We start from the raw sequence: 19095 nt of genomic DNA, 5'->3' as shown, positions 1-19095 counted from the left end.
CAGCATCACTTTCCTCTATCAAGTGTCCTCTCTGGAAATCTTTTACTAAGCTCCAGTCAGTTCCACTCCTGCCCATTCTGACAAGGTAACACCCAGTGACCCTCTGTGGGAATGGTGCCAAGGGGAAGAAACCTCCTCAGCAGTCCCTGCCATTCACACCAGCCCTGTACCTGCTAACAAAAGGATCCAGCAGCAGCTGGGCATCCTGATTTCCCTCTGTGACACAATCCCCTTCCTGAGGAACCACAGGATGAGTCATAGAATGGCCTGGGTTGGAAGGGACCTTAAAGATAACCTGGTTCCAATACTGCCATAGCAGGGACACCTTCCACCATACCAGGTTGCTCCAAGCCCCAATGTCCAACCTGGCCCTGGACACTTCCAGGGGTCCAGGGGCAGCCACAGCTGCTCTGGGTACCCTGTGCCAGGGCCTGCTCACAGGGAAGCATTTTTCCTAATATCCCATCTAACCCTGCCCTCTGGCACTGTGAAGCCATTCCCTTTTGTCCTGGCACTATATCACCTTGTAAATTGTTTCTCCATCTTTTTGTCAGCACTGCCTGCTCCTGCCTGAGGACTGATCAATTCTGCTTGCACAAGTCACCCTCAATGCCAGCCCCAGGCTGTTGTCCCAGGCCAAAGGGCTCCATGAGCATTTTTGCTCCAAGTTATGAACTCTGCTCCAGGCTGTCCATGGAGTGCCCACAAAACCCATCAGCATTAACAGGGAGAAATAAAAAATATGCTGGCTGGGTTGATCTGTAAAGGCTCTTCCTCCAGCACAGCCAGGATCACCCCATACCTGCCAGCAGTCACGGAACTTCTCCTTCCCCAAAAGCCCTTTGAAATACATTCTCAAGCCCTATTATCTCTCCTGTTTATACCACACTCCCTCTATCATTGAGAAATCTCCAAATAATTTATAAGCCCACAAGCTCCAGCACTAACAGGGCCATAAATCACATTTATAAAAACCCATCACCTGCTGTTGCCAGGGCTGTGGCCCCAGGAGCAGCTCCTGAGCTCTCCACAGCCCTACATTCTGAGGAGAAGGCAGCTCTGGTCTGCACCAGCCACAGGTTTGTTCCCAGCATCCAGAGAGGATCCCAGCCAGTGTCCTGCCTCACTGTGCTCTCCCCATCCGACCCCAACACAAGCACACAAAAGAGGGTTTTCTTGGCACAAAATCAAACCAAGGGAGGAGGATGTTTTTGGCTACTTTCCTCAAGGAAAAAGGTTGCCCATCTAATAATTCCTAAATGAGCAGTTGTTGGGCTTTCATGTTTGCCTTCGAGCCTCCCCTTGCTGTGCCAGGTCGCTGGTTTTCTTTTCCACGGAATTGCAAAACCCCTGAATAACGAGATTTGTGCGTGGAAGTGCTGACACAACCCTTAACTACAGCATCCTGAACATGATACCAGAATAAGGACGCTCCCTGTGTGGCCCAGCCCATGGATAAATAAAGCATTTCAGCAGCCAGCACTGACAGATCATAAACCTCCATGAGCATAAATACCAACAACAACCCAAAAAGATTAGAGGGCTTACGGGCGAGGCATGCTGGGATGATTTAGAGTTGGGGTGGAAGGGTCATTATTGCTGAATAGGTGGGGGTGAGTGGGCCACAGAAATCAATAAACCATTCTGTTCCCAGGGAAGGAAGGGGCCACGCTAATTGTGCAAACACCCATTTCCATTGCAGGCTGGAGCTCTCCGGCTCACCCGGCACGGAGGGATGGAGGGAGCCCACTCCACTGGCTGAGGGACAAGGACCTCAGTCCATGACATGTCCCAGCAGCTGTCACTCAGGGCACAGCTCACCTGAGGCCCCGGCTGGGCACAACCTGCTGCTGGAGGCAGCTTCAAATGAATGCAGATGCAGGCAACATTCAGCTCCACCAACTCCACTTTCTAGGGAGTTAATGTAGAGCTGGCACAGGTATCTCACTTGCTTTCAGCATCACCATCAAGTCAGAGCTTTTCCAGTGTCCAGTTCTAGCACTGAACAATCACCCAGAGGGTCCTGCCAGCACCAGTTACCCTCAAGCACCAAAGACAACTCTGGGACCCGTTTAATCCCGATCAAATAATCCCATTTGGAAGTTTCCACACTGGCAACAGAGATGGAGGTGGCCACAGAATGAACCACAACAGCTCTCTGAATCATCCAGTGAGGACAGACCCAGAGCTTTGCAGATGGGTTTCCAGGCACAGAGCTGCTGAGGCACAGAGTTCAAAGGCAGTGAGCAATTCCCAGTTCCTCCGTGGGTCCTCCCCATTCCCAATTTTTCTACTTTTTTTTCCCCCACTCTCTTTCTAGGAAACACAGTAATGACAAAAAGACACTCACTTTGGAGAGTGAAGCTGATTTAGAAACAGAATAAATCTACACCATACAAATACACAGCTGTTTGTACCCAAGGGGAACCAAAGCCCATTTTGGGGACTCACCAAGGAGGGAACCAGCAGCATGTGGCAATGCCTGTTATTCCCATGAAGAAGCCTGAGCTCACAAGCACATACAGGTGCAAATGGTGGCAGTTTTTACTCTTGCTGGTTGGAACTGGGTGATGGTGGTTAAGCGCAGGGACCTGCTCTGCTCCCCCTGCATGAGCCAGTCTCCTCCTCTCTGCCTTTCCAAAGGTATTTAAAGAAAACACACTCTAGATCAGTTAATAAAATAGCTTGAAGTTTGTCCAGCTCACATCCAGCTTACAGCTTGCGGTTAATGGATTTCAACTTGACTTGGGATTTTAAGAGTTTTTAAAACAAGAAATTTCATCTTCCCTCCATAAATAAATTCATCAACAGCTTCAGTGCAGAAATATTCCCAGGAATGGACAATTCTACTACTTATGTACTAAAGGCAGTCTGGGAAAAAATCAGATTCCTACTGAGCCTTATCAAAAATATGGCATAAACCATGTGTTGACTTTAATCCAAACCAAACTGTCAATCTGCCTTCGGGGTCCCATATAACAAACATGAGCCTAGGGCCAGAAAAGAAAAGCAGAGTTTGTTTTCTAATAGAAGATTTGTTCTGATCTCTATTAGCCACACTTCTGCCTGGAAATATTTACACTGCAACCATCAGGCAAGTAGGATTTCTTATCTTTCAGCTTTGTTGAGTTAGGGATAAGTCTCATTTGGTATTAATTAATTTAGATTGCAAGTTTCCCATTTTCAGGGAACAATTCTCAACAGTTTTGGAAAATAAATCTGATTTTGAAATATTTTAAATAAGGGAAAAAAATAAAGTGGTGTTAAAATCACTGAGGTCTGGGCTGCTGCATCCCTGCACAGCTTGGAGGTACCAGGGAGAACCCCCCACATTTTGCTCCATCCATCACCAGTCACCAGCTGTGGGAAAATGCTGCTTGGGGAAAATTCAGGCCAGACATGGGCAGACACAGACATGAGACCTTGTGGCACGAAGCTGGGGATCCCCCAGGAGCCCTTTGAGCCACCAGCACCACACCCGCAGCACTGGGCACTGGGGTGACGTAAGGCCCTGTGCCTCATCCAGACACCCCCAGGTCCCTGCCTGGTCTGGGAATGCCCTCGGGTGCCTCCCCCAGGGCCACTACCCAGCACAGGGCAGCTCTGCCAGCTCAGCCTTGCTGACCTCAGATCAGACTTTGCACAAATTTCCTTTGGAAGTGAAACCCCACAACTGAACCTGATGGTGCTCAGTGTCTTGGCTCACACGGTGATGGTGCACACTGGGGAAATCAGGCTTCCAGAAATGAAAGCTAAGCAAATCAATTTAATTTTCTTGTTTGCTACATTTAAATAGCAATCAAATTCCTATTACCTACTCTTTCAACATAAACAGCACAAAGCAAGCCCTCTGCCTTGCTGGCAGACTGTTCCCATTTATTACAGGACAAGGGGGTTTAAAGTAAAAGAAGAGAGATATAGATAAGCCGTTAGGAAGGTGGTCAGGCACTGGCACAGACTGCCCAGAGAATCACAGAATGTTCTGAATTGGAAGGTACTCATTCGGATCATCCAGTTCACCCCCTGGCCCTGCACAGAGACCCCAACAGTCCCACCCTGTGCATGCCAGGGAGTGCTGTCCAAACACTCCTGGAGCTCTGGCAGCCTCAGGGGTGCTTCATTCCTGACAGTGTCCCAGGCCAGGTGGGACACTGGAGCTTGGGACAGTGGAAGGTGTCCCTGCCCACAGCAGAGGTGGAACGAGGTGGGCTTTAAGGTCCCTTCCAACTCAAACCATTCTGGTTCTGTGATGAGCAGGGGAGACTCTCCATGCTGGCCAGAGCTGCCCTCGCTCCTCCCTTCCAGCCTGAGATGTTCCAGCTTTGAGAACCCCAATGGAAACACAGAGTCCCTCCCATGCCCACAGCCTGGGGTCAGGCTGGCACATCCCAGCTCCCAGCACGGAGCTCCAGGTGGAATTTCAGGGAAAGCTTGCAGCACTGCCTGCTCCCCAGGACAAAGGTGCCATTGCCTGCAGCAGCAGCACTGTCCCTGAAGCAGCACTGCTGTCCCTGCAGCAGCAGCACTGTCCCTGCAGCAGCACTGCTGTCCCTGCAGCACTGCTGTCCCTGCAGCAGCAGCAGCAGCACTGTCCCTGCAGCAGCAGCAGAGCTGTCCCTGCAGCAGCAGAGTTGTCCATGCAGCAGCAGTGCTATCCCTGCAGCAGCAGCAGAGCTGTCCCTGCAGCAGCAGAGTTGTCCATGCAGCAGCAGTGCTATCCCTGCAGCAGCAGCAGAGCTGTCCCTGCAGCAGCAGCAGAGCTGTCCCTGCAGCAGAGCTGCTGCCGCCCCATCGATTGCTAAGGCTGCTCTGATCTCAGCTGGCTGGCATGCTCCCAATCACTGCAAGGTCGTGACCATGGGGTCAGAAACCTGCACTACATACATCATAATTTATTGTACAGCTAATCAATACTGCACTGCCCTGTGCAGTCCTACGGTGCAGCCTCACACCCAGGGACTGAGGCTGCTCATGTGGGGTCGTAACCTTCCAGCCTGGAAGAGTAAGGGGGCCAAAAGCAGCTTCATGTTAGAGCTGGAGAACATGGCTGGAACCAGAGCACAGACTCCACTCACTGTTCATTTCTACAACACAGTCCACTTCCACCTGTGATTTGAATTCAGCTTGGGAAGGCCAAGCCAATTATCTGATCAGGACTGCACCTCATACTCCAACGGGAGAAGCAATGCAGCCGTGCTGTGAGATCACCCAGGGTGTGACAGGAAGGAAGGGACCCCAGTCCCTGTGGTCACAGCACTGCCAGTTTTCAGATGACCCCTCTCCTCAAATGGATAAAAACCATCACAGAAGCAGCAAAATGCCCTTCTATCAAAAATGTCCTTCGCCCACTTTTTAATTTATGTTCCCAGGGCTTCCCATCCCAGCAGCCGTGCCTACAGACACCCAGCACACACACTATTCACAGTCATTGACTAGGCTCACCACTGCTCCCTGCATTTCCCTGTTAATTCTGCATTTCTGTGCAAGAGCAACTCAGGGTATCCCAAAAGATACAAAAGCTTTTTAACAAGCTGTCCTTCAAAATGCTGCCAAAGATAGTATTCTAGCAGGAAAAAAGGGATTTGAAATACAGGAGAAAAAGGAGAAAAAAGAACTGTAAGGACTAAGGAGTGCTGGGAATACCTTGTAGGAAAAGCAATCCGTTTTTAATTGCTGCATCCTAACATTTCTATCCACACAATATGCACTTCTCTGGGACCTTCACCAGGATTTAGCATCCATCCATTTGGATTTTAAAAGACAAGCAGAGGAATCACAGGGCGCACTGGGCCCCTCTCCACCCTGCTTCCCCTCAGTGCCAGCTCCTCATTGTTTCCAGATCCAGCCCATTAGCCTGGCCACCACGGGGGCTCTGGGTCTGCCTGGGGCAAGTGCCAGCATCCCCAGCCTGCCACCACTTCCATCTCCACATGGGTGAGCCCAGGGGCTGGACTCTGCCCCATCTCCTATACATCACCAGCCACACAACAGTGAGTAGGATATGCTGGGCCATTCCCCACTGCCCACTTCTTATCACAGAACATTTAGGTTGGAAAAATCCTCTAAGATCACCAATCCTCTAAGATTGGTGATCTTAGAGGATCACTACCAGGCCCATGGCTTAACCAGGTGCTCAAGTGCCACACCCACACATCTTTTGAACACTTACAGGTATGATGGCTCCACTCTTCCAGTGCTTGACAACACTTTTGTTGAAGAATTTTTTTCCTAATATCCCATCTAAACCTTCCCTGGCACAACTCGAGGCCTTTTATCCCAATGCCACAGCCTCAGATCTTCCCCTGTTCTCCCACAGCCCCCAAAGCATGTTGACCTCCAGCAGCATCAGCAGCAAACTCAGCAGCACCAGCCCAGCTCCAGCCCCACAGCCAGAGCAGCACCAGCCCAGGCAAGGAGCCACGTGCAGGGCATCATCAGAGCAGTTCTGCACCCTGAGCTCCAGAGGTTAAAAGTGTTCTGGCTCTCCTGGCTGCAGCAGAACCAAGGCAGTAACTCCATGAAAAGGCACAATGAGCAGGGTGTGAGAGAGCCTGGCAAAGGGGAGGATGTGCTGTCACTGCCTGGACAACACTGCCATGTGGTTCAGCCTGAAATGCAGCTGTTTGTGTGGGCAGAGCAGGCAGGGGCTGAGGCAGCCCAGCCCAGGGAACCAGCCACACACGGAAGCCCCGGGGGCACAGAGCAGAGCCCAGCCCCTGGAGGGGGAAGATTGGCAGTCGGCTCCCACCTGCCGCAGCCCCTGGGGCTGTGAGGAGGCAGCACAAAGGGAAACACACAGACCATGACAGGCTAAGCCTCCTCCTTCCTCTCTGTTCCCCTTTTTTTCTCTTCATGCTATGGCAAGGCTGCTGAATGGCAATAGCAAAATACTTTTGCAGAGCCAGACAGTCTTTTATATTTTGGGTTTTTTTCTTACTTTCCTTCCAGCTGCTTTGCCGGATGCCTAATCCTCCATGGACATCTGGAGAGGCATCAGGACACAGAGGCGACATGCTAGGTAGGCAGCACATTGCAGAGCTCTGCATAATTTCTGCTTGTACCTGCTGTTATGGCACAGCAGGTGAACAAAACACAAAAACCCAGGGAGGAAAGAAAAACAATCATGTCTGGACCTTCCAGGCCACAAGTACCCAGGTAGAAGCCCCCTGGTCTCAGCATCAGAGCACAGGAAGACCATGCCCTGCAGCAGAGCATCTCACAGGCAGGAGGGCATTTAGGTGCCTCCCTGGGCCCAGGGCTTCCAGCTCCCCCAGCACAACCCACCCCAGGCTTCCCAGGGCCAGAGCAGCTCCCAGACACCAGGCAGGGACCCTGGCAGGTGGTATCCCCATCCCTGTCCAGGCACCAACAGCAGCCATTCCTCTTTTCCCTTATTAAATCACATTCCACAAACACATTTTTCCACCTGCATTTAGCATAATAAAGTATCTAAATCTGTGGAAAAACAAAGCAAAAGAAGCTCTGCAAGGGAGAAAAGAGCAAAACAGAGTCTTAAGAAAAGGAAGATAAAAATACTCCCAAGGATCTGGGAAGTAGCTTATATATCCAAAATAATGATTTTCAGTCCCAGATAAGTCTCTCTCTTTTGAGCTCAGCCTCCCACAGCAGAGAGTGGCCCAGTGGCCCGGCTGACCAGCTTGGTGCTACCAGCTTACAGCAAAATCAAGTATTCAGTGTGGCTGCCTGAGCCCCCGGTGCTGCTCATCCTCCCTGAGCCTCCTGCAACCCTCAGCAGTCACTTGCAGCACCAGCTGCATCCCACATGCCAGCCACAGCCACAGAGCTCAAGCAGTGCCACCCTTTGCCCGTTCTGCTTGCTCTTTTCTCTCCCACTGTGGTCTGATACAGCCAAGCTACTCTATAAGAAAAACTAATTCTGAGTTTGAGCAGGAATTCCTCCTGTGAATCCCACTCCACTCCAAACCCAGCACCTCTCAGAATCCCACACTGCTCTGAACCCTGCACTGAACCTCACATCACTTCAAATCCTGCACTACTCCAAACCCTGCGCCCCTCGCCTCCATCCAGTCTCATACTTGTCAGGTGCAATAAGGAAAGCAAAACCAAAATACAATACAAGCATCACACTGCACCCAATTAAAATCTGAACCTCATGGTGTTCTTCTAGGCACTCTCCTCAACAACACCCATGGCCATTTCTGTTCCTCTGAAGCACCTCACACATCTCTGGGGCTTTGGAAAAGCAAACTGCACTCATGCAGGGGTGCAGAGCAAAGCCCCCAAGGAACTCTGCTCTGCTGCCCATTGCCACAGCAAAGCCAAGCCCCCAAGTGCTGAAGCAGCTCACGTTTGTGTCAGCCTCGCTGTGTTGGAATCTGGAAACAGCTTTGCAAATCTTCCTGCTAAATGTCTCTGAGGGGCCTTTGTGGCAGAGAACCCGCCCCAGCGCTTTGAAGGGCTGGGGACCTTCAGTGAGAAGCAAAGGCAGGATGTACCCAGGGCAGCCAGCCAAGAGCTGCTGGTGGGGGCACAAGCTGCACATCCCCATCTGTGTAGGAGCAAGACCCACACCTATGCCCCCCTGAGCTAAGCTGAGCCTCGCCCCTCCCACAGGAGAACCCCAGCACACCTAAGCCCAAGCACCAGCCCACTGCTACTCAGCTTCCCTACTCCAGCCCAGGCAACTGCTCCAATGTCTCCTCCTCCTCCACAAGCCCAAGCTCTCCAAAGTTCAGGAGGAAGAAGCAGGATACACAGGGCAGCTTCAGGACACAACACTTCATATTCTGGTGCAATGAGTCAGCAGCAGGGAATAAAAATCCCTTGTGGCAAGCCACATGGTTGTTTCCTGGAGAGCAAGGGCATTTGCAACTGGAACAAACGATTTCGTGCACAACAGGACCCTGCCTCTGCAGGTTGCAGGCCAGCAGAGCCATACCATCAGGAACTGCATCCACCACTGGGAGTCCAGCACAGAGCCACAGCCAGGGACCATCCCATCAACTCCAGCCCATGAAGGGGCCAAGCACTTCCACATCCCTGAGCTCCTCTGCTCATTAACTCAGGCTTTGCTTACAGAGTTTCTCTGGTTTTCTCACTGCCTAGTAATCAAGGCAGGTGCAATCCGAAAAATCAACAGAGAGCTACCCAGCCTTTCACAGACCACATTTGCCATATTTTGTTCTTCTCAGCATGGCTTCTCCACCCTCGTGGAGCAGGAGGACGTTACTGGCACAGGGATGCTGTGCCGAGGACGTGGTGTTCCCAATCCAGGCTGAGCAGAGAGGGCAGGCACAGATCACCCAGCCTGGGGGGCTCTGGGTCCCAAGGAGTCTTGGCACACAGGGCTTGACCACGAGGAAGGAGCAGCCCACGGAGGCACCACCTACCCCATCCCACAGCGCTTCAGGAGCAATGTGGGGATGCCCAAAGCTCCATCCCTGGCAGCACACGCAGCCTTGGCACTGCCTCAAGACGGACACTGTGCCCCCCAGAGAGGACAAAGGCAGGTGGGTGCCCATTTGCAGGGAGGGGAGACATGAGAATAACCTTGTTGGTGATGTGCAGTCGAGCAACCTGCCTTTGGTGCTGTCACCAGGAGGACATTGACAGGGCAGGCAGGGAGCTGTGGCTCTAGCACTGCTGCACACCCACAGAAAGAGTGGCCAGCCAAGGCAAGCTGGGCATGTCGTGAGCAGGACCTCCTTTGTCTTCTCCACAGTGAGTCCCCAGAGCCATTTGGTGGCACTCGCCACCCGTCCTGCTTGTCCCAGGGAGAGCAGCTATGGAGCAGCAGGCAGGGAGAGGGGGGAGCTGCTCACGCTCTGACATGTGCTGTGTGCGCCTTCGCCAGACCGCAGGATCTGGCTCACTGAACGTGTGGAAGCAACACTTCTCCGTGTCTCACTTTACAATGTCCCAAACAATAACTGTCTGTCGCTGCACAGGAGCTTAGGAGAAACATAAGTTGCTGTTGGCATGGCACACAGCAGCCTTCCTCTTACACAACACCAGCAGATGTGAAAATAGCCCAGTGCTGCCTTGAGCATTCCTCTGACCTCCTGTTTGCTTCTGGATCAGATTCCAAAGCTGGATCTTAACCTACAAGAGCCATAAAAGCAAAGGATTTGGCCCTATCAGGGACCTCTTCATAATCTAAGACAGATGCACTCCGTGTAGGAGAACACGGAGAGGTTTATCAGGCAGGGGAGAGGCTGAGGCAGGACCACCCTCTGCTCTGCAGCACAGCCAGGGCAGCCCAAGCTGGCATTGCCCCGTGCTCTGCCTGGTCATGCACTTGAGGTGGCTCAGGGACAGAAGAGCTGGAAGCTCTTGCAAACCAGGACAGACCCTCAGATCCTACTGCTCAACTTAAACTGAAGCTGCCTTCAGCCCCCACCTGCCCTGGCAAAGGGGGCCCTCTGAGATCTCACGTCCCCAAATTTGTTATCCTCAGGGTCACTGGTGCCGCTAGAGCCAGCAGAGCATGGGGCAATCCCCTCCAACCCTGCAAGGTGCTTCTGGGGTTTCTCACCTGCTTGTAGAGCAGAGATTGACTCCAAAGCCAAAGCCAAACCCAAAACCACTCTAGGGCACACAGAACAAAAAAGCACGTGGAAGAGAAATCACTCCTGGAAGTGTGAAAAGGTAGGAGGATAAACTGAAGAATGTTAAAGACGTGGTAGAGGGAGAGTTCAGTAACCATCAGCGAAAGAGCACTCCTAAGAACAACCTGCATAAATAAATTATTGTCTCCAGGGTCTGCAAGGGTATCCAGTGTCCCTGCTTTGGAACTGCAGCAACTCCAAGCATCAGAGTGACTTCCTAAGAGAGAAGAGAAGAAAACAAGACAGGGGCATTGGTGCTGCAGGGGAAGGTGAATGACCTCTCCTCCAGGCAGCCCTGTGAGGTCCAGGGCTGCTCCCAGGGCTGTGCTGCACCCATGCTCCAGCAGTGCTCCCCTCTGTCCCACCATATGTTAATCCCTCTGCTTCTTGGAGGAAATGTCACACGATGGCAAAGCCCTGGAGGAGTCTGACTCATCCAGGGGTCTAAATCCTGCTCCTGGAAACTCCCGACCCTCTGACCTCCCTGTGGCCAGGGCTGGGGAACATTTCCCAGTGCTGCCATAACCTGCCCACAGGAGATACTACACCGGCCCCATCTCCCACTGGCAGCTGCAGGGTGGCCTTGGGGTCTATGAGAAAGCTTTTGACCAGAGCTGAGCCCCCACTACAGAACTGCAGCAGCTCACACATCAATGCACCACAGCCCTTGTACACGAGGATCCACCAGAACACACAGAGCATACCCAAGCCATGGTGTTTTGTCCCAGAATCCCTCCAGCCCCACACATACTGGAGGGATTTCTACCTCTGCACACCAAGCCACAGGTACCAGGCAGCAGCAGAGCAGAGTAATTCTAAGAGCAGCACACAGGACGCCGCAGATCATGGCTTGAAGGCAGGGTGAGAGGCAGCCTTAGAATATAATCCCCTTCAGGAACACTTAAATCTCCACAATACAACACAGAGCCCTTTAAGCAAAACTAAACAACTTCCTTTAGACTAAATAAATATTAAACCTAAGTGATGCATTAATTTACTCCAGTTCACCAAAGGCTAACTCCTACCCAAACTGATCATTATTAAAGAAATCCTATAATCCCTTGGTCCCATTCAGGCTCAAAACACGTAATCCCATGAATAAATCCAGAAAGAAAGTGTAACAAAATGGGCAATAAAAACTTACGGCATTCACATCTTTTCATCTACCATTAATACTGTAAACACTCACTCTAAGGCCCTCGAGTATGACTAATCTAATGTTTTGGCTCCCCACACCAGTCGCCGATGGAGCTTGGCTCTGCATGTGTCACCCAGCGAGCTCTGCCGTCTCTCCAGCCGCAGCCAGGGCACCTCCGCAGAGCCCAGTACAGCCATCCCATCTCACAGCCCCCAAAACGCTGCAAATTCAGCACAAAAGGTAGCAAGTATGGTTCTAATAGCACCACAGCACAGAGCTTTCTTTTTTTTTTCTTTTTTTTTTTAAATTATTTTATTGCTTTGGAAGCCTGCAAGCTCCAACTGTATAAATGCCAATAACTTTGTTTTAAGGCTGCTGAAGTAAGAGATCAGATTTTAGCAAGTGCTTTCCAGGCAGCCAGCCAAACTTTTTCTGATTCACTAAAAGCACCGAAGGGAGGGGGAGAGGAAGGGGACTGGAGGGCTGATTAACTTCAGTTACCGCACAAGCGCAAAAAAAACCTCTCCCCGCTGCAAAGGGCTCCGGCGCTGCGAGCCCGGCGCAGCCTGTGATTCCTCGGGCTGAAAAAAACCCTCACCAGAGAAACAGAGCGAACACCTTCCACCGGCAGGGGAATTTACAGCTGCGGATCCTCTCCTGCTGGGGAGGCTGCTCCACCAGGGGAGGCTCTGCCGGCGTCGGGTTCGAGCTGCACTTTTTGGAGGGGATGAGGAAAAAAATGCGATCAGGCATTTTTTGGATTGGGTGGGAGAGCAAGGGATGGGGCTGGTTAGAGTTTTAGCTTGGCCAGAGGGATGGAGCCCCCTCCAAGGTAGTGCTCATCCAGGACCATCCCCGGCGGCCGCTGGGGATCTGGAGCGGCTGAGCAGGTGCAATCCCGGCCAAAGCACAACTAAGGGCCAAGGGTGTCACAAGTGTCCCCCAGCTCCGGCGGGAAGGTGGCCGGAGCCACCGAAGTGGCACCTGCTCTGCGCGGCCCCGCAGGTGGGTCTGCTCCAGGATGTGCAGCTAAAATCCCTGAGGCAGTGGGGCAGCTGCCATCCCCTCCCCGCGGGCACCTGGGCTGCAGAGCCTCGCTCAGGGTGTTCCTCCAACGGCCTCATTCCTGCCGAGACAGGATCAAAGGCTGGAGCTGACTTGGACGGCGTTCTACTGAATAATGGGGAGGGAGCACGCAGCCTCCTTCTCTTGGCTAGGAAAACTTGTGTTTTTCAAAGCATCGGGTTTTGGGAGTGAGTTACCGAAGAGGGAAAGGGGGAAGAAGGAAAAAAAAAAAAAGAAGGGCGAAAAAAAAAAAAAAGAAAGGGGGAAAAGGGCGAGCAGGAGAGCGCCTGCTCTTCCAAGGCAAGTGCATCAATCAACATTGTGCAAGGAGAGTCCAGCACTCCCTTTCACATCATGAGGCAGGCTTATGCACTCCAGAGGATGCTGCTACGGCAGGCTACCGGCGCACCGGCTGCACCCCTGCCCGTACCGGCGGCCGTGCACAACGCGGCACGGGACGGGAGCTGAGCAAAGGGGAAGCCCCGGTCCAGGGCAAGTGACACTCCAGCATCTGGTGTGGGGCTCGGTTTAATACAGCTATAAAAACTAGAGGGAAACAAGTGAAAGCCCCAGCCAAACCTGCCTGGCACTCGAGGTCAGCACGCCGCCTTTGTTTCTATTTTACAACCAAAAGCGAGAGAGGACAGAAAGGACACGTACCTGTACCTGAAAGCACAGCAGCAGGAAATGTAAACATCTGGAGAGGAGAAAAAAAAAAAAAACACAACAAAAGATCAAATGATGCGGTAGAATGATTAAAGTTGATTTTTGTTTTGTTTGGTTTTTTCCTTTGTTTTTGTTTGCAATTTTTTAAAGGGTTCAGAGCGATGCTCTGCTTATAAAAAGGCTCAGGTCCCCATTACCACTGGCTGCAAGGAAAATGCAACCGGAGCATTCAGAATAAAAGTTTTTAAAAAATTAAAAATATTTTTTAAAATTAAAAAAATATTTAGAAATATGCCATAATCCTTACAGGCAAGTGCAGGCTGAGAGCAGTGAATACATCGCTGGGCGAGAAGGGGGTTGGCCGGCGGCTGGTCGCTAGCGGAGCGCAGTCCCCCGCCGCCGCGCTGACATGGGAGCGATCCGGCCGGCGAGCTCCGATCCGCGCCGCGCTGCTCCGCGCCGCTCCGCGCCGCCGGGAAGTTGTGGTACCGCCCGCTCTGCCTCCGCCGAGTGACTCGTCAGGCATCAGCTCTCCTCTCCCCCTGTCTCTCCTCCTCCTCCTCTCCCTCTCTCCGCCTTTGGGGGGATGAAGGTGCTTATTGTCAGTAACTTCCGATCATCAGCAAGTGCCCCCCCGCGTCCCCCCGGGCCGGGCCAGCCCCGCCGGGCGGATGGAGCCTCTCGGCCGCCGCCGCGCCCCGCTCCGGGCTCCGCTGCGCACCCCGCGCCGCGCTGCGCGGTCCGGGCGGGCGGCATAGCGATGCGCGGGGCGCGGAGCGGGAGGCGGGACCCGTCCGGGCGGACCCGGAGCTGGCACCGCCTGCGCGGAGGGGGCACCGCCGGCCGGGGAAGCGTTTTCTACAAAGTAAGCGAGGGATGGGGTCGGGCTCGCCCTCCCCGACCCGACAGAACGGGCGTCACCGCTGCTCGCCCGGGACGCGAGGGGCTCGGAGCCCCCGGCACAGCGGCCGCTGCCCCGTTCACCGACACGTGTGGCCGCGGCTGCCCGGGGTCCGCTGCGCCCTTACCTCCGACGGGGCAGGAGCGCGTCCCGTCCCCGTCGAGCCCCGGGCAGTTGGCAGCGGGGCCCGGCAGCCCCGGAGCGGCCCCTCGCGGACCGGGACAGCCGCGGCCGCCCGGTCCATGGGCCCGGCACCGCTCCCCGGCAGGACGCGGACGGCGGGGTCAGAGCGCCGGGCTGCCGGGGCTGCCTCCACCGCTCCGCACGGCTCGCCTGCCCTCCAGCGGCCGCTCCGCCGCCCCGCACCGCCCGCAGCCCCGGGGAAAGCCCAGAGGCTTCCTCTGCCTCATCTTTGGGGTTTTTTTTGATTTGTTTGGGGTTTTGCTTTTTTAAGAAAAAAAAAAAAGCAGCACATGCTGATAGCGTGTGGTAACTCTTTCCTCTTGTCTGAAAGCTTGTTTATAGCAAACAAGATGCCAGGAACTGTTAACCTCCACACATAGCCGAACTCTCCAAAGAGCACCCAACGTCAGTTAACACTTTATTAAGTGAGAACATAACCATAGCTCAGAACTCTGAGCTTTCCAAATTCTCCAGTTAAATAACAGCGTGCATTAGCGCAGAGTGTCAGGCCCAGCTGCTCCCACCTCTGCAGGGACTGAGGTGCTTGCTCCCCCAGCACTCTCAGCCACAAATCAAGCAACATTTTTAATCCCTAGCGTTCATCACTGGGGAGTCTTCAGGTATCAAGTCACAGGGTTTTTCAGCCCATAGTTTCAGGCCCAAGAGGCAAAAAAACATTAAGTTTTAAAACAGTGATCAAAATAAGTCCTTATAAAATTTCCAGCACTAACACATGTCTGTGATGTATCTAACAGACTTCACACTTCTGGTCTTGTGGATCTGCAAGTTTAAAAAAAAAAAAACAAAAAACCAAAAACCAAACTGCTGTCAGTTGCTGATGTCACCAACATCAGAGGCCCCATGCATCCCTGTCCTGGCAGTCCCACGGCACCTTGCCACAGCTGAAAGCTGTTTTCACACATGGCCAAGAACATCAGAGCCACCATGCTGAGCTCTACAAGTTGAGCTCACCAAGATGCCTACACTGGAACGATTCAGAATTTGGGGACTCACAGTATTTAGTTTAGATGTGAAAATATTCCATATATCCCTAATCATCACCAGTACCTCATTTCTTGGAAGCAGTTTGGGTAGCAGAAGCCCAGCCTGTGCCATCTTATGCTAGTAGGTGCTGCTCAGCCCCACAGGAAAGGTACCCGCAGCACAGGGACATACCCACCACCAGCCCCTCACCTTGCTAAGTCCAGTATCTGCTGCCCAATGCACACAGGAGTTCTGCAAAGCCAGAGGCAGTAACTCCTCCAAAACCCTCACAGTCAGCTGTGGGCGTGAGCTTGACTGCTCCTCAGGCTTTTCCACCACCTGCCTCCAAGAAAAAGCTCTACAGACGGTCACTGATGGCTCTGCCCGATACCCAAGCTGCCCCAGGGCTGCTGCACCTGGCTGGAAGCAGAACAGCTCAAAAAGGAATTTGTAAAGCTGCTTCTAACATTTATCATTTTAACTGCCCCAACAGCATGTAAAATTACGGCAGCTACAACAGAGCTGTGATCTATGCATGGAAAAACTCATCCAAGGTGATGCTGGCCCAGACCATGCTGAGGAGCCATGTGCCGGTAGCACAGCTGCCCCTACAGCCACGACCCAAAGGACTTGGATTCACACAGGCCAGAAGGACCTGGACTCCTCAAACAGCAAAAACTGCCAGGGCAACACGAGGGATTGTTTTAAAAAGGGCACGTGAGGGTTTTCTTCTTTCAATTATTGTATTTGTAATCACAAAAGTTTTTTTTTTTAAATAGATCCATCCTTTGTGCCTCAGTAGTCTTGCAAAACCACTAAATCTTCATTATCCAAATAGTTACCTGGAGAATAATACCAATATTGGGTGAATTTCAGACTACCAGTCTTGAACAACTCAGCTGGGGCACAGAATAGAGAAGAGACAGCTCATACATGTCTCTGAAAAAAATCGAAATATCATTTAGCGGCATGCTGCTATGAATATATACGAGCATGTGTGTATATGTATATGTATGTTTATGTATATACATATATCTAATATTAAGAGCTCCACACCCAAAACTGTTGCTCCACAGATGAAGGCTCCCATGTGATCAGATTCCCAGCACAAATCCAGCCAGAGAAGCTGATGCCCACTGGAAAACCTTGAAGGGTGTTTGTTTTTCTTACTTACAGCACGCTCAGGGTGTGAAGGCTGGCACAGCAGCTCCTGAGAACCTGACATTCTCAACACTTTATAAACCAAGGCAGGGCCAGGTAGGAGCATGCACTGTGGGACACCCCGGGAGCTCCTGGGGTTACTGCCTTCCACTCACCCTTGCAAATGCCTGAATTAAGGCTGTGTCCTACAGTCCCTTGGTGGCTTATTGGATTAGTGACCGCCCTTCAGCAGCTCAAATCAAAGTCTGAGCAGCCTGACCTTTCACTTGCAGGGCAGTGAAGGTGCCCCCAGTGAAATGAGCTTCCCTCGCCCTGCTCCACTGGTCCATATCCCATGAGGAGCGGGCATTTCACAGAGCATGGAGCCCATTCAATGGGGCCAAGGACTTAAGAGCATGGTTGAATGGGAAGCCTTCTTACCCCAGATACCCCTTTGGAATGTGAAAGAGAAGCTAGCAGGAATGGCCAGGATCTGGCCCCGCTGCATCTGGCACACCAAGATTTAAATTAAAATAAAAAACTTGGGCTGATGTTTTACAAAGACCAAGTTCAGCTCTACATCCCAGCCCTGCTGCCAGTGAGCAAATCCGTGTGCAGTTTACTCCTGTTATCTGCATCTCCAGCCTTGTGTTCTTCTATAAGCAAACTTTTCCTTACAGAAAATCCAGCTGAAGAGGTTTTCTGAATTTGAAAGCCTTGGTAAAAGGACAGACAACTTTCAGACTGACTGGGGTGCTTGTTCTGCCTTTTTCCAGTTTACACACAAAAAGACAACTTCATCCCAAGGTAAGGAATGCTTCTGCCACATAGTCTGGACGCTCAGGGAAGGAGTGGGTGCTTTGCAGTTACTGCCATTTGACAGAAGAGCCACCTCAAAGTGACCTGAACTGTCCAGGAGGACAGGACTTCAGCCTCAGCGCCACGACATTCAGGCACAGGCTTGCAGAAGGAACATGGTGAAGAACAGTCAGGACTTGGATTCAGCCATCACAGCCTGGACTTCTTGGGAACTGAGGCAACTGCAGCATCCCTTCCAGCTCTTGACCATAGGGATATCTCATGGCCCCTTGCAGAGGGAGAACCCAGGGAGTACAGCCCTTATTCTGATGTATCATTACTTTATAAGAGAAAAGAAGCCCTAGAGAGGCAGGCATTATTCAGTAGGCAGGGTTTCAGAGTTTATAAAGGTTTTACTCCACTGGAACACCCCCTGGATTTTCAATGGGATTTGGGGATTGAACCCTCAGATTCCTCTAAAAGTTCCAGCATACCCATAAACAAATCCCAGTGCTTTATCAGCAGAGCAATGAGGTTAATCCCTGACAAAGATGGACATCTCAAGCTAAAGGGCAGACCAGTGGGTTGGTTCAACACCCTGCTCTCCTGGGTATCCAGCCCCTCTCCAGTGCCCAGGGCCCCTTACCCGGAGCCTGCCCCCACCCTGTGTCCCCCCGGCCTGCCACCCTACTCCAGTGTCTGGCACAGGGTGGACACAGACATGGGCTTTCTTAGATCCCAGTGCCCAGGAGCACTGCAACTCCCCTCTGAAAGCATGAGACAGCTGCTAGAATGCTTTTAAAGGGAGGCAAGAACAGGCCAACCTCTGCAGACAACCTTACACAAACCAGTGGGAAATTCCACTTTTCAGCCTTTGCACTGCATTAAATCCTAGAGCTTGGCTCCTTGGATTTATATTCCTCTATGGTTTCACTTTTCCCTAAAAAAAAGAAAAAAAAATTAAAAAAAATCACAAGCTGTTAAGCTTCAAAACTTAGTATTTCCTTAACTTAGAGCTTTTCAGCTCAACAGCTCTTAAACATAAACCTCTTTGACTGAAGTCTTCTGAATTAAGCTGTCTCCAGCAAGTCCCCATCTCAAACCCTGTCTGTGGGATGACCCATCCCTCCCCACACCAGCATCCTGGGCTCCTGCCCTCTGCCCCAGCTGCTGACTCAGGGCAGGACCTCACACAGTGTGCATGACCACCCATGTCCCCACAGCTGGGAGTGACACTGCAGGGGCAGCTCAGGGCTGATGCAGGCACTGACTGGTGACATCACAGATCTCTCAATGCCCTGTGTCACTGTCCCCAGCGGTGACACAAGTGAATGAGTGACCCCAGAGGAACTCAGAGTGGGCTGTGAGACAGCACAGTTTCTGAAAACAACACTGGATAACCTATGTTTCTACTAATCTTTCTGAAGAGGAACCGTAGCCACACTTTGCATCAGAGCAAGAATTCAGAAAACGTCATATGGGTGGATTTACACAAAAAAAATATTGGAAAATGCCATTTTTCTGCAATGTCAATGTCACAGATCAGTAAAGAGGCATCTCTGGAAGTCCCATTCTCCTGGGGCATGCACAAATGTCTCCTGCAAGCAGAGCTCCACTCCCTTGGAGGTACA

General features: G+C 52.0%; 1 protein-coding gene across 2 annotated transcripts in view; it reads right to left on the bottom strand.

Moving 5' to 3' along the window:
- Nucleotides 1-14085, bottom strand: part of FGF18 (fibroblast growth factor 18) — a 63991-nt gene extending 49906 nt beyond the window's left edge. The window contains exons 1-2 of one of the 2 annotated variants that reach the window (XM_030229443.2): nucleotides 13766-14085; nucleotides 13453-13489 (exon numbers count right to left, since the gene is read on the bottom strand). In XM_030229443.2, the coding sequence (XP_030085303.1) occupies nucleotides 13453-13489; nucleotides 13766-13797 (69 nt within the window). In that variant the 5' untranslated portion in view covers nucleotides 13798-14085. Of the gene's footprint in view, nucleotides 1-8920; nucleotides 9017-13452; nucleotides 13490-13765 lie in introns of those variants that run through there. The other variant, XM_050979874.1, reaches the window with a different exon arrangement.
- Nucleotides 14086-19095: the final 5010 nt, after the last annotated feature.

The sequence above is a fragment of the Serinus canaria genome, chromosome 13, assembly GCF_022539315.1.
Source record: "Serinus canaria isolate serCan28SL12 chromosome 13, serCan2020, whole genome shotgun sequence".
NCBI classification, from domain to species: Eukaryota; Metazoa; Chordata; class Aves; order Passeriformes; family Fringillidae; genus Serinus; species Serinus canaria.
The sequence above is the reverse complement of the archived record's forward strand: the minus strand, read 5'-3'. Positions and strand labels throughout refer to the sequence as shown.